This window comes from Hordeum vulgare, chromosome 3H (assembly GCF_904849725.1).
Source record: "Hordeum vulgare subsp. vulgare chromosome 3H, MorexV3_pseudomolecules_assembly, whole genome shotgun sequence".
Lineage (NCBI taxonomy): Eukaryota > Viridiplantae > Streptophyta > Magnoliopsida > Poales > Poaceae > Hordeum > Hordeum vulgare.
In genome coordinates this window covers 453,603,125-453,616,598 of record NC_058520.1, presented here as the reverse complement: position 1 = coordinate 453,616,598, position 13,474 = coordinate 453,603,125, and the positions used below count along the sequence as shown (strand labels likewise).

Genomic DNA, 13,474 nt, shown 5'->3' with positions numbered 1-13,474 from the left:
ACATCTACATCTATGAACCAAAATGATTTACCCTAGTCGAATTAACAATCTATGGATGTGTGGACATGATGAATGTATGCAATTATGTCCATATGCAATTACACCACTTCATGTTTGGGTGAGAACTCTTATGTTCACCTTTATAAGTCATTTTGAACAATGATAACATGTGTCGTTACTTTGTTGAATGCTTTGTTTGTGTGATATTATGTTGTTCTTCATTGACTCGTCTCAACAATTAGGATGAAAATCCTTGTCTAGACCGTCTCCGGTCGAACATGATGACTATTGTTCGACGACTATTGGGTGAGAACGTTTGTCCTTTTCCTTTTTCCCAAAGACATTATTATCGAACAAATCAACTTAATAATTGGTATTAATTCCATACTGTGTAATGGCTCAGCAATGGTAGTTTTTGTTCTGTGCTATAGGTAATAATCAATGAGAATCAATCACAAAAAATCAATAAGAATGGCTATCTACATTATAGTGGTGTAGAAGCCGAGGATTTAACCTCCTCATCTGAAGAAAAAAACAGAGGGCAAAAATCAAGTCTTTAACATCGCGTTTTTTACACAATACATACGCAATCGTTTATATATACGTGCATATATTCATCTCTATGAACGCATACATGGACACCCTATCCTTATGAGCACCTTTAAAAGATTGGGCCAACGTATCATTCTGAGATTTACGAAGTCGTCATAGATGCCTTGTCATTAACGGAAACGTCTTCTACCATTGAATATGCATCGTGGAAAATCCTGAGATAAATCCATAAATAATGTGAGCACCAACATTTGAACCTTGGTGGGCTGACGATAACATTGTCCCTCTAACCATCCAACCATTCATTGGTTCACTTTAACATTGTGCTTATGTGTCCTCAGTTGTACCTTGCTTCCAATAGCCTCCCCGGATCCATAAGCCCAATTTAGACAACTTAAATAAGAGGAACCCGCCTTAGCCGGGAGCAACTAGTTAGCGAGCACTCCTTCGGGAGCATCCCAGCGATCACCCTCACGCGTAGCTACTTGGCGCGTTCTCAGCCCCCGCTACGTGTCGCGTTCTGAACGTTTCCTCCGATTATTTATTTATTTTTTCCATGCATTTTTGTCTTTTTAGATTGGGTTTTTTTGGTGGGGGTGTTGTTTGAAAAAACTTGAAAAACATGTTTTCTGTTTTTTTCGTGAGAGGCATGATTTTGCTTCCATGACAAACACGGTTTCGCATTCATGAGAGGCACAGCCGTGCCTCTTGAAAACAAAAAAACATGTTTTTTGTTGTTATTATTTTTGCAAGAGGCACGGTTTTGCTTCTTCGAGAGGCATGATTTTGCGTTCATGAGAGGCACGGCCGTGCCTCTTGGAAACGAAAAAAATGCATTTTTTGTTTTTTTTACGAGAGGAACGGCCGTGCCTCTCGGAAACGAAAAAAATGCATTTTTTGTTTTTTTTACGAGAGGCACGGTTTTGTTTCTCTCGGAGGCGCAAATGTTTTGCGTTCTCGAGAGGCACTCCGTGCCTCTTGGAAACGAAAAAAGAATATGTTTTTTGTTTCCATTTTGAGAGGCACGATTTTGTTTCCCTGAAGGACACGTTTTTTCATTTTTTTCGTGAGAGACACAGTTTTACTTTCACGAAATGCACGAAAATAAAAAAAAATGTTTTTTTTGTTCTATTGCTAGAGGCATGGCTCTTTCGTCCGTTTTTTCCATCCGATTTTTTGTGAAAAAAAGTTCATTAAAACCTATCAACATGGGATCTAGTTTTGAAGATCTCGATACGAGAAACCCAACAATGAAAACGGTTTAAGATTTGAACGCATGGTTTAAAAAATAAAATATTTTAAAAATATAGATCTACGAAAAAAACGCAGGTTACGACAAGTGACATACATGAGTGCGTCAATTGTTTCAATCTAAAAAAATGGAAGCGGTCTTTAAAAAATATACTCTCTCTATAATCTAATATAAAAGCATTTAAATCTAAATGCTTTTTTATTAATTTACGAAGGGAGTACTTCTTAATTAATAATTTCGGTCTTAGCCCTTACGTTCGGGGTGTGTTATGTTCGGCTTGCAGCTAGACCGATGGCCGACCCGCCTACAAAGCCAGGTTAAATGGCCTAGGCCAGCTACTTAGAATGATCGTTTGCTTAGCTTTTACGTACACATAGTTTTTCTGGAATTTTGTATTCTATCTTGATTTTATTTTTTCTTATATTTATACATATTTTAAAAAATAATCTGAAACATTACTATTTAATATGTCAGTTTTAGTACTTTTGCAAAAAGTGTACTCCGTGTACCAAAAACTGGTCACACAGCTAAAAAAAAGTGTTCAATTTCTTATTAAAATGTCCGGGTCACTTAGGAAAGTGCTCACACATATATAATGTTTTTTGTGATATTGAAATATGTGTTGGTACCATTCAACAAAAATGTTCACACGTTAAAATATTTTTTATGACACTTTTTAAAAAATACTCATAGGCATTCATTCACACAATTTTAAAAAATAATCATGGCATAAAAAAGTGTACATAACAATTAAAATAATGTTCATCACATTTATAAAAAATTGAAATGTTTTTAGTATTTTCAGGAAAAATTTAAATAATAATATAATGTTTTCAAAATGTTCATGACATATAAAAGTGTGTTTTAACTATTTTAATAACTGTTTGCAGCATTTAAAAAATAATCACGAAAAAGTACTAATTGTTGATGCAATTTTTGAAAAACATTCATGCCACATATAAAAAATGTTCAGAACCGTTGAAAGAAAAATTTGCATGACCTACAAATATTCACACGTTTTAAAAAAATCATGAGAACATAAAAAACTATCCGTGCAATTTATAGAAAATGTTCACTGCCTTTCTAGAAAATAAAGTGAGAAAAAATAAAAGGAAAAGGAAAAGAAATAAAATAAAAAATAGGGACGAAATTAAGGTTCCTAAAACAGCTCTCAAGAAGGTTCCAAATCTGTCTGATCCAGTATATAGAGGATTCCTACAACCGTTTGTTGGGCCGACGCCGCGTAAGGCTCTGTTTGGAACCACAATAGATTATGATAATTTGGATTATGAAAATAGATTATATAATCTGGTTTATAAAAATAATTTAGGTGGACATGTTTTGAGGCAAGATTATATAAACTGTAATCCAGGTTTTACATTGCATAATGACTTGTCTGCCATCTGTTTTTTTAAAGAGGAGGGTGGCGTTGATAGGAATGTAATTAACTCCAACTTTACAAAGGTAATGGGTCATTAGTAATCCGTAATTTGATTTTAGTTGGGGTAGAGTAGAATATGAGTTTTTAATAATCTGTTCATCTAGTTTTTATAATCTACGCCATAATCTATCCTGTTTGAAAACAGAATAGATTATAAAAACTGAATTATAAAATCTGAGTGGTTTCAAACATGGCCTAAGTTCATAGACAAGCAGACAGCGTGTCTCATAGTAATCCGGATATAACATTGGTAGACTCAAAAAAAAAAGATATAACATCGGTGTCATAGTAAGCAGACGGTGTTTGTTGGTGTAAGTGTATTTGGCATGATAATTTTGGAGAAATGAAAAACGCGAGAGCGGAATGGCGCATATGTGAGTGCTTGTACAACGAGTTCTTTTTTCAACCTTGTTACTACTGCCTTTCACAGGGTTATCATTTGACTGTCACACAAAGAGAAGAAACTCAAGCCAATACTGTATTAAGGACGGAAGAAGCTACAACCAAGGCTGACCAACCAGAACCCCGGCGAAATTTACGGCTAACTTTCTCTCGCAGTTCAGTCCCGTGCTCTCTACCACCACTAGTTTACCGCTTTCTTCTCAAGCGCGAAAAGGACCTTCTTTTATAGCCTCTCCAGTCCTCGTCTCTCTTCTTTAGCCCACCCCACGTACCCCTGCTCCCCTCCTTCCAACGCCCACCAATGTTACTACGCCTCCTCGCGCTGATCTTTGCCGCCGTCTTGGCGGCGTCCTCGAGCTCCATCGACGCCCGTGTCGTCCACCCCATCTTCCTCCCCTTCGGCGACAATGGCCGCCGCCTGATCGGCATCCAGCGCTGCGAACAATGCTTCGGCATATGTCAAGAGGTACATACATACATACATACATACATACATCGATACAGATACAGTGAATGAATCTATAACGTGCGTAGTCTGCAGATTAATAAATATTCTTACGAATACGTTGGCAATGCAGGTGCACTACAGGACGTTGTGTAGCACGCTGGCGACGCTGCCCGGGGTGACGACCCCGCAGCAGCTCCTGGACGCGGCCCTGCGGGTGACGGCGGCCAAGTCGGCGATGACGGAGATGCGGCTCGACGAGTTGATGAGGTCCGGCGTGGGCAGGACCGTGGCGATGATGTCGTCGCTGCAGTCGTGCAGGGACAGCTACGCGTCGCTGACGGACTCGCTGCAGAAGTCGCGGACGACGCTCAAGAAGAGGGACAGCCACGACGATCTCATGTCGGAGCTGTCGGCGGCCAGCACCTACTCCACCGACTGCCGGGACATCTTCGACGAGCGCCCGGAGCTCAAGTCACCGATATCCGGCGCGCAGCGCCACCTCACACGCCTCGTCAGCAACTGCCTCGACCTGGCTGCCACCATCAGGCAGCCCTGAGCGAAGGCTTCCGGTTCTGTGCACCTGACGTGCTTCCTTGGACGCTATTCAAATTTTGGCATGTAGTATTACTCCTATTATTTTCCGCATTACGTGTATGTTAGTGTACAATGGCTCTGTACGCATGTAGATTTATCATCTAGGAGGGGTCTTAAGTTTCACAGGTACGGTAACCTGCGGATAGAGAAAAACTGTCTTTAGTTAACGCCGGGAGGAAACTAGTAACAGGTTTATTCAACTATGTACTCAGAGTCTCAGAACAAGTTATGTTTGTCGGAATGGGTCCTTTTTTTCGTTCAGCTTATGTATCGCCAAATCCCCCCTCAAAGAGCTGGGGGGCACTACAAAAGAAACTAACTATAGCGTGCAAAAAATGAAACATTAAGTGTGAACCATCAGATCTTAAATGGGTGCTCTAGATTGGCTGTGTTGGAGCTGATGGAGGGGCATGTTTTTTTTTTCTAAGCGTACACCCAAAGGCATACGTTACCATTCATCTGAACAGGAAAACAGTACATACATGCATACAGATATTGATACAAACATACGCAAAGGATACAGACAGTGCCACCATAGCATGCGAAAATGAAACATTGAATGTGAACAGTTGGATCTTGGATGGATGCTCTAGATTGATTATGCTGGAGCTGGTGGAGGGGCATCTTTTGTATACGTATGAGCTCGTGGAGACTACTACTACAATAGAAGCTTACCACATATGCAAAAAAGGAAACATTGATGGTGAACCGTCGAATCTTGGATGGGTACTCTAAATTAGTTGTCTTGGAGCCGGTGGAGGGACATGTGTTGGGTTTGTATATAGTAGGTGTGGGGGGAGGAGGGCTCAACCAGCTCCTACTTGCCAATATAGACCATCCATTAGAGATCTGACGGTTCACATTCAGTTTTTCTATTTTTACACCTTACAGTTCTATTGTAGTCTAGCCCCAAAGAGCTTCAACATTGCACTAGTCTCTGACTTTTCTTTTGCGGAAAACACTGGCCTATAACTTGGTTATGTACAAACTGTAAATATACTCATGAGGCCCAATCACGTGACGTCAGGCTTTACATTGTACGGGCGTCACCATGCATAAAGGATGATCAAGGCAAACAACTTTACGCGTTTGTCTCTTCGTCCGCTTTCCAAATCTCCTTAGCGAGGAGAGTAAACTGAAAATATATTGTGTTGTATTTCATTTTAGCTAAGGCAGACAAAGACCATAGTTCCAGAGCCTGGGTTATGCCATCTTGCCCTTGGCGCTCTTGTGAAGAATTTCATTTGGTCGAGCAAGATCTCACGAGACTATGATGGCGTATAAGTGTTCAACATGTAAGTGAGGTGTAAGTCATGGGCTTGTCCGCATACCCGCACATTGGCTGATAGTGACACCAACCAGGCCGAGGTGGCGCATAGGTAGGCACTGGCGTGAACCGAGAAGGTAGCACCAACATCGATCCACGAGGAGGCGTTTAGACGAAGGTCTGGTTTGTCGAGGCGGATGGCGAGGAATGCAGTGTGGGAGAAGAGCTCCACCAGCTTTCCCCATACAACGACGAAGAGGCGTCGATCCTGCACTAACGCAATGGATACAAAGTTGTGTAGTATTGTGGTGTGGGAGAAGACTATGGACGCGTTTGGTTGGCTGCGTTAGGTCCAACCAGGCCCGCGCAGTGCAACTTTGGCCCGTTTGATAGTATGGCTTGCATCAAAATCTAATGATGTTTAAAGCACCTCTATACTAGGTTCTCGAGGAATGGCTGAATCGAGCCTTTTTGTCAGCCGGGCCCGAGCAATGCAACTCAAGGCACATGGGAGTCCGATGTTGCACACGAGGAGTCATGCTTGAGACGTCGTGTTGCTTCTAGGAGCACCGCCATAACTCCCCTCGCCCTTCTCTTGCTGCTCATTCTCCCTTTTCTCCGCTCTCAAACCGGCGGCGACGAGCACAAGATCTGGACGCGAGCAATGGTAGCAAGCATGAGAGCGAGGATATGGACGACAAGGGCATAGATCAGCGACATCATCACCTCACCGGCAGGCGTTAGTCAATGGCGGTAGGCCCTTTGTCCTCAATCGATTTATAGGCCCATATTCGATTTACGCATCGCACATTGAACATCCAATCTATCTCTCAGGTTCAATTTGGTACTCGATTTGGGCATATCCGATTAGGGATTTGAGCAGTTCAAACAGGATTGAGTGTGATTTTCCTTGGGGGGGGGGGGGGGTAATTCAAGCTTACATCCATTGACATCAATTGCAACAAGCATTATGTCCTAACCGTAGCGAGCCTCGAGGCGCACTTGGAGCGGTGGTAGCCTTGAGGCTTGTAATCATCGACCTCCAAGGGTAACGTAGAGCCGCTGGCTAAAGCGCCCTGGCCACCATCTCCATTGCTTTGGCATTGCAAGTGTTCTAAGGCTCGATCGCTTGACCATCGACATGATCCAACACCTTCTCCTCCTTGTCATCCTCTAGAGCAATGGTGGTCGGCGCCACCGTGACGGCTGACTAGTCATCAGGAGCCATGACAAGTACTTCCTCCGTCCCAAAATAAGTGACTCAACTTTATATTAACTTACAAAGTTAATATAAAGTTGAGTCATCTATTTTAGGGCAAATGGAGTATATACTTGGCCAACTTATACAAGTACAAGGTCATCCTTACACCCCAAACGAGAGTTGTTGTCTTTTCCTGGTAGAGGCTAGGGTTCTACCAGGTCTCGGACGTAGGTTGTAGGGTTGGAAGTGTGGGCTGCGAGGTTGGGGACGCCGGCGTCGGCGGTTGGACGCCGTCGCGGCGTGAGAGAGAGAGAGAGAGAGAGGGGGGCGGCTAGGGTTTGGGGCTCCCGTCTCCTGAGGGAGACGACAACAGAATATTGTTTATGGTCTGCTTAATATCGAAGGGGTACATGTGTTTATATAGGAGGACAGCCCCCACTAAACCCTAGATAACTTGGACTCTAATATAACTTGGACTCTAATATAACTTGGACTCTAAGATAGCTAAGATAACTTGTGTTAAGCTCGTAACTAATCCTGCCCATTGGGCCTCCTCCATTGGTACGTTGTACCGGTCATAACATCTCTCCCCGCCTTCTCAAAAAGCTCGTCCTCGAGCTGAACATCTGGAAACTGCTGGCGGAAATCGTCGAGCTTCTCCCAAGTCGTTTCCTCCTCTGGCAGGCCGGTCCACTGTACCAAGACATGCCAGGCGCCGCGATGCTGCTGCGCCTGCAACACCTTCGCCACCTGTGCGGAAGCTGGAAGGAGGCGGCCATCCGAAGTAGGAGGAAGGGCCGGCGTCGCTGCAGGAGGGTCCCTACGGTAGGCCTTCAGTAAGCCGACATGGAAGACGTCGTGGAGGCGAGAACCAGCTGGCAGCTCCAAGCGGTACGCGAGTGTTCCGACACGCTCCAGCACACGAAAGGGACCGGCGTAGCGAGGTCCCAATTTGCGCTTGGAGCGTGGGTCCAGAGACTGCGTGGTCCTGTGGAGGAGGCGCAACCACACCCAATCGCCCACCGCGAACTCCGCCTCGCGATGATGAGCATCGTAGTACTTTCGAGCCAGCTGATGTGCTTGGAGAAGACGTTGGCGCGCCTCAGCCAGAATGTCGTCGCGGGTGCGGAGTAAGTCGCCCGCCGTCTCGGACCGAGCCATCCCAGGCTCGTAAGGGAGCATCGCCGGAGGTGGGTGCCCATAGACCACCTCGAAAGGCGTGGTGCGCAGGGCGGAGTGATAGGAGGTGTTGTAGCAGTACTCCGCCCACGCCAACCAGTCCACCCAAGCTCGTGGACGATCACCAGTAACACAGCGCAGGTACATGGCGATCACCTTGTTGACCACCTCGGATTGGCCGTATGTTTGAGGGTGGAACGTCGTGCTCATGCGGAGCTTCACGCCCGCCAGTCGAAAGAGATCCCGCCAGACATGTCCCGTGAACACGGGATCACGATCGCTGATGATGGACGAAGGAAAACCATGGAGGCGGACGATGTCGTCGAAGAAGGTCCGTGCCACGGAGGCGGCTGTATATGGATGACCCAGGGCGATGAAGTGCGCGTACTTGGAGAAGCGGTCAACCACCGTGAGGATGACAGACTTGTCGCCCACCTTGGGAAGGCCCTCGATGAAGTCCATAGAAATATCCGCCCACACCTGGGAGGGTACGTCCAGCGGCTGCAGTAGACCCGCGGGTCGTAGTGTCTCCGTCTTGTTCCGTTGGCACGTCACGCACGACCGCACCCAGTCACGGACCATCGCGCTATCATCGGGGATGTAAAAATCAGCACGGAGACGATGGGGAGTCTTCTACACGCCCTCGTGCCCTGCAGAGTGCGCCAAGGTCAGGACCTGGTGGCGCAGGTCGCCATGGTTGGGCACGAAGATGCGGCGGCCATGTAGGAGCAGCCCCCCGTCCAAGCGCCAGGGCGCGTCCAGCTCGCCGGTGTCAAGGCGCTGGCGCAGGCCCTGCGCGTCCGCGGCCGTCGAAGTTGCCCGGTGAATGTCGTCGATGAAGGCAAAAGATGGCCCGGAGCGGATGCACATGATAGTGCCAGCCATGGCGACGTCATCCGCGACATCCTCAGTGTCGCGGCGGGACAAGGCGTCGGCGACCGTGTTGAGACGGCCGGGGTGGTACTCGACGGTGAAGTCGAAGCCGAAGAGCTTGCTGATCCACTGGTGCTGCGAAACAGTGGAGAGGCGTTGGTCCAGCAAGAACTTGAGGCTGTAGTGGTCCGTGCGCACACGGAATGACCGGCCCTAAAGATAAGGCCGCCAGTAGCGCACCGCCTGAACCAGCTCAATAAGCTCGCGCTCGTAGGCCGCGAGCTTGTGATGGTGAGCGGCGAAGGGGCGGCTGAAGAAGGCGAGCGGTCCCTCGCCCTGGTGGAGGATGGCGCCGAAGCCGATGCCAGAGGCGTCGCAGTCCACCACGAACGGCATATCAAAGTCCGGCATCTGGAGGACGGGTCCCGTCGTGAGCGCCCGCTGGAGAGCCTCGAATGTCGTAGTCGCCTCCTCGTCCCAGGAGAAGGCGTCGCGTCGAAGGAGATGCGTCAGTGGTGCGGCAATGAGGCCGAAGTCCCGGATGTACTTCCGGTAGTAGCCGGCAAGGCCCAAGAAGCCGCGGAGCGCCCGCGGTAACCGCGGGGTCGACCATGCGGCAACGATGGTGACCTTGTCCGCGTCCATCGCTACCCCATCCGCCGAGATGACGTGCCCCAGGTACGCGACGGAGGTCGTGCCGAATGAGCACTTAGAGCGCTTGAGGTGAAGACGATGCGCTCGAAGCTCGTTGAAGATATGGCCACGTGTTGTAGGTGCTCCGCCCAAGATGCACTGTAGATAAGAATGTCATCAAATAAAACAAGCACAAAGCGGCGCAAGTATGGGCTGAGCACGTCGTTCATCAGTGCCTGGAAGGTCGCCGGCGCGTTGGAGAGGCCGAACGGCATCACCAGGAACTCGAAGTGGCCATGGTGAGTGCGGAATGCCGTCTTCTCAATGTCGTCAGGGTGCATGCGCACCTGATGGTAGCCCGAGCGAAGGTCGAGCTTGGTGAAGAAGCGCGCTCCGTGTAGCTCGTCCAAGAGGTCATCCACGACGGGGATGGGGAACTTGTCCTTGGACGTCAGGGCGTTGAGGGCGCGGTAGTCGATGCAAAAGCGCCATGTGACGTCGGGCTTGCGCTCAAGGAGCACCGGGGCGGAGAACAGCGATGTCGAAATCCGGATGATGCCCTGCGCGAGCATGACCGCCACCTGACGCTCGAGCTCGTCTTTCTGCAGCTAAGGGTACCGGTACGGGCGCACGGCGATAGGTGCCGTGTCTGGCAGCAGGTGGATGCGATGGTCACAGGGCCGCGCAGGAGGGAGGCCCTGTGGCTCGTCGAAGATGTCGCCGTGCTGCTGGAGGAGGTCGGCCAGGAGGGGATGCGCCTCGTCCAGTGCGGCCGCCATCAACTGGAGCTGCGGAGTCGTGGCGCTGGAGCCGCCGATGCCTGTCCACTGAATGCGACGGCCGCCCTCGCGCCAGAAGATGAGGGACAGCACATCGAGGTCCCAAAGGATGGGGCTGAGAGTGGACAGGAAGTCGATGCCGAGGATGAAGTCGTAGCAGCCCAGGTCGATGTCTATGCAATCGATGGAGAACGCTCGTCGCCGATGAGGACGGGAACCTGCCGCGCCACCCCTGGCAAGCAAGGCGGTCCTCGTTGGCGACGGTGACGCTAAACTTCTCCGAGCCCGCCAGTTAGAGTGCGAGGCAGCGCATGGCGTCCCCGGATAGGAAGTTGTGCGTCGAACCCGTGTCCACGAGCGCGGTGAGACGCTCCCCGTTGATCGTCACCGGAAGCAGCATCGTCTTTGCCGTCTTGATGCCAGCCATGGCATGAAGGGAGACGACGAAGGCGGTCGCATCGACCGGCCCGTAGGTCGTGACGCCGGCCTCGGAGAGTGTGGTGGCGTCGAGCTCAGCGGTGAGGGCCTCCACCTCCCCGTCGTCGACGGTCTCCAAGTAGAACAGGCGGGCGCACGTATGACCCGGCGTATACGGCTCGTCGCAGTTGAAGCACAGGCCCTTGCGGCACCGCTCGAGCTGCTCGGCTGACGTCAAACGCCGGAAGGTGCGTGTCGGCGTGGGGGCAGCTACAGTAGTGGCCGGCAGGGCGGGGCGTGTCGGGGTGGCGGCCGCCGGGGCGGGGCGGGTCGGAGGACGCGTGTCGCGGCCCAGGAACGCCTGCTGCAAGGCGTTGGCGCGCTGCTCATACACACGTGCGTAATACATGACCGTCTGCAGGTCCTGGGGGTCGTGCATCTCGACGTCGATGCGGATGTGGTCGGGAAGGCCGCCGACGAAGAGCTCGGCGCGTTGGTGAGCCGTGACGTCAGGCGCATGGCAGGCCAACGTCTGGAAGCGGTCGGCGAAGTCCTGCACCAAGGTGGTGAAGGGAAGGCGATCGAGCTCGGCCAGGCAGCTCCCACGTATGGGGGCCGAACCGGAGGAGACACGGGTCGCGAAAGCGCTCCCACGGAGGCATCCCGCCCTCGTCCTGCTTGAGGGCGTAGTACCACGTCTGGGCGGCGCCACGGAGATGGTAGGAGGCGATCCACGTGCGGTCGGACGCCATGGTCCACTGCCCCCTGAAAAACTGGTCGCACTGATTGAGCCAGTTCAGGGGGTCGACGGTGCTGTCGTAGGTGGCGAACTCCAGCTTGGTGAAGCGGGGCGGCTGCTGCACGTGTGGCGAGGCTGCGTGGGCGCCCTCGTGACGACCCAGCGCAGCGGAAGGAGAGTGTTGCGGCACCACGGAGCTCCCGGTGTACAGGTCAGTGTACCCGCCAAACCCCCCGAAGGTGGGGGCGAGTGGCTGCAACACCGTCGGCTGTAGCGGCGCCGTCGTGTAGGTCGGCGTGTCGATCCACGTCGGTAGCGGGGACGACGACGGCAGGCACCGGACCTGGGTGATCGGCAGGCCCTGGGGCGTGACGGTGGCCAGGGGCGGTGGCGCGAAGGGCGCCGTCGGCGGAGGCGGTGGTGGTGGGGTTGCGTACGGAGCCTGGAGGAAAGTACGGAGGTTCGAGGCCGCCAAGGTGAGGTCGCAGATCGCCGAGGACATCTCCGCCGGGGAGAGGACGGGGCGGCTTCGGCTGCCAGGACCGCGGTACCGGAGGCGGTCGGACCTGAGGTGGCCGGCGGCGGCGATTGGTGCGGCACCGGCGGCTCTTGCGAGGTTGCGGGGAAGGCGGTGGTGGTGGCGGCGGTGGTGGTGGGAAGGTCCGACAAACTCATCGAACCCAAGCTACCTGATACCAAATTGGTAGAGGCTAGGGTTCTACCAGGTCTCGGACGTAGGTTGTAGGGTTGGAAGTGCGGGCTGCAAGGTTGGGGACGCCGGCGCCGGCGGTTGGGCGCCGGCGCGGCGTGAGAGAGAGAGAGAGAGAGAGAGAGAGAAAGAAAGGCGGCTAGGGTTTGGGGCTCCCGTCTCCTGAGGGAGACGACAACAGAATACTGTTTATTGTCTTCTTAATATCGAAGGGGTACATGTGTTTATATAGGAGGACAGCCTTCACTAAACCCTAGATAACTTGGACTCTAATATAACTTGGACTCTAAGATAGCTAAGATAACTTGTGCTAAGCCCGTAACTAACCCTGCCCAATGGGCCTCCTCCGTTGGTACGTTGTACCGGTCATAACATTGCCACTCGAGTTCACCAAGCACTTGCCATTGTCTAAAGGAATTCAGGCTGAGGACAAACACGGGTTGCGCCTGGACAATGACGGCCCACACAATCGACGACATGCTCACCCTATCAGGGTTGGGCCCCCTTCACTGTTGTTCACCAGATCAAGATCAGATACCTCATCACCTTCAAGTTAGTGAGTCCCGACACCTCACCCTATCAGGGTTGGGCCCCCTTCACTGTTGTTCACCAGATCAAGATCAGATACCTCATCACCTTCAAGTTAGTGAGTCCCGACACCCAAAAGGTGTTCGTCTTCAACGACGAGGGTGTCAAGGTGGTGACCAAGTGCAAGAACCACGACGAGATCTTTGTCATGGATGCCTAGGAAGTTATCTCTGCACCTTTAAGACTGTGTAGGTTGTTTAAGACTTTGTTGTGTCTTATTATCATTGAACTACTCCCCCCTTTTCAGTTTATGTGCCTAAGATTCCAGTTTATGGGTTATGTTATGCCTATGAGTGTGCTGGTAACCTCATCACTTCAACAAGAGTTACCTGACCACATGCAACACATGACTAGAACAGACCTGCAACCAGGGGAGTATGCAGGCAAACAAACTATGTGA

General features: G+C 50.7%; 1 protein-coding gene across 1 annotated transcript; it reads left to right on the top strand.

The window, feature by feature from the left end:
• Nucleotides 1-3,685: 3,685 nt before the first annotated feature.
• Nucleotides 3,686-5,037, top strand: LOC123440148. Its single transcript, XM_045116721.1, has 2 exons — nt 3,686-4,113; nt 4,226-5,037. Exons 1-2 carry the CDS (start codon nt 3,949-3,951, stop codon nt 4,649-4,651), a joined length of 591 nt encoding a protein of 196 aa, XP_044972656.1. The 5' UTR covers nt 3,686-3,948; the 3' UTR covers nt 4,652-5,037.
• Nucleotides 5,038-13,474: the final 8,437 nt, after the last annotated feature.

Excerpts from the sequence above, each read along its gene's own strand:
- LOC123440148 (XM_045116721.1), top strand. The coding sequence starts at position 3,949 with ATGTTACTACGCCTCCTCGCGCTGATCTTTGCCGCCGTCTTGGCGGCG. Across the intron at positions 4,114-4,225 it reads GCTTCGGCATATGTCAAGAG|GTGCACTACAGGACGTTGTG; the intron begins GTACATACATAC and ends TTGGCAATGCAG.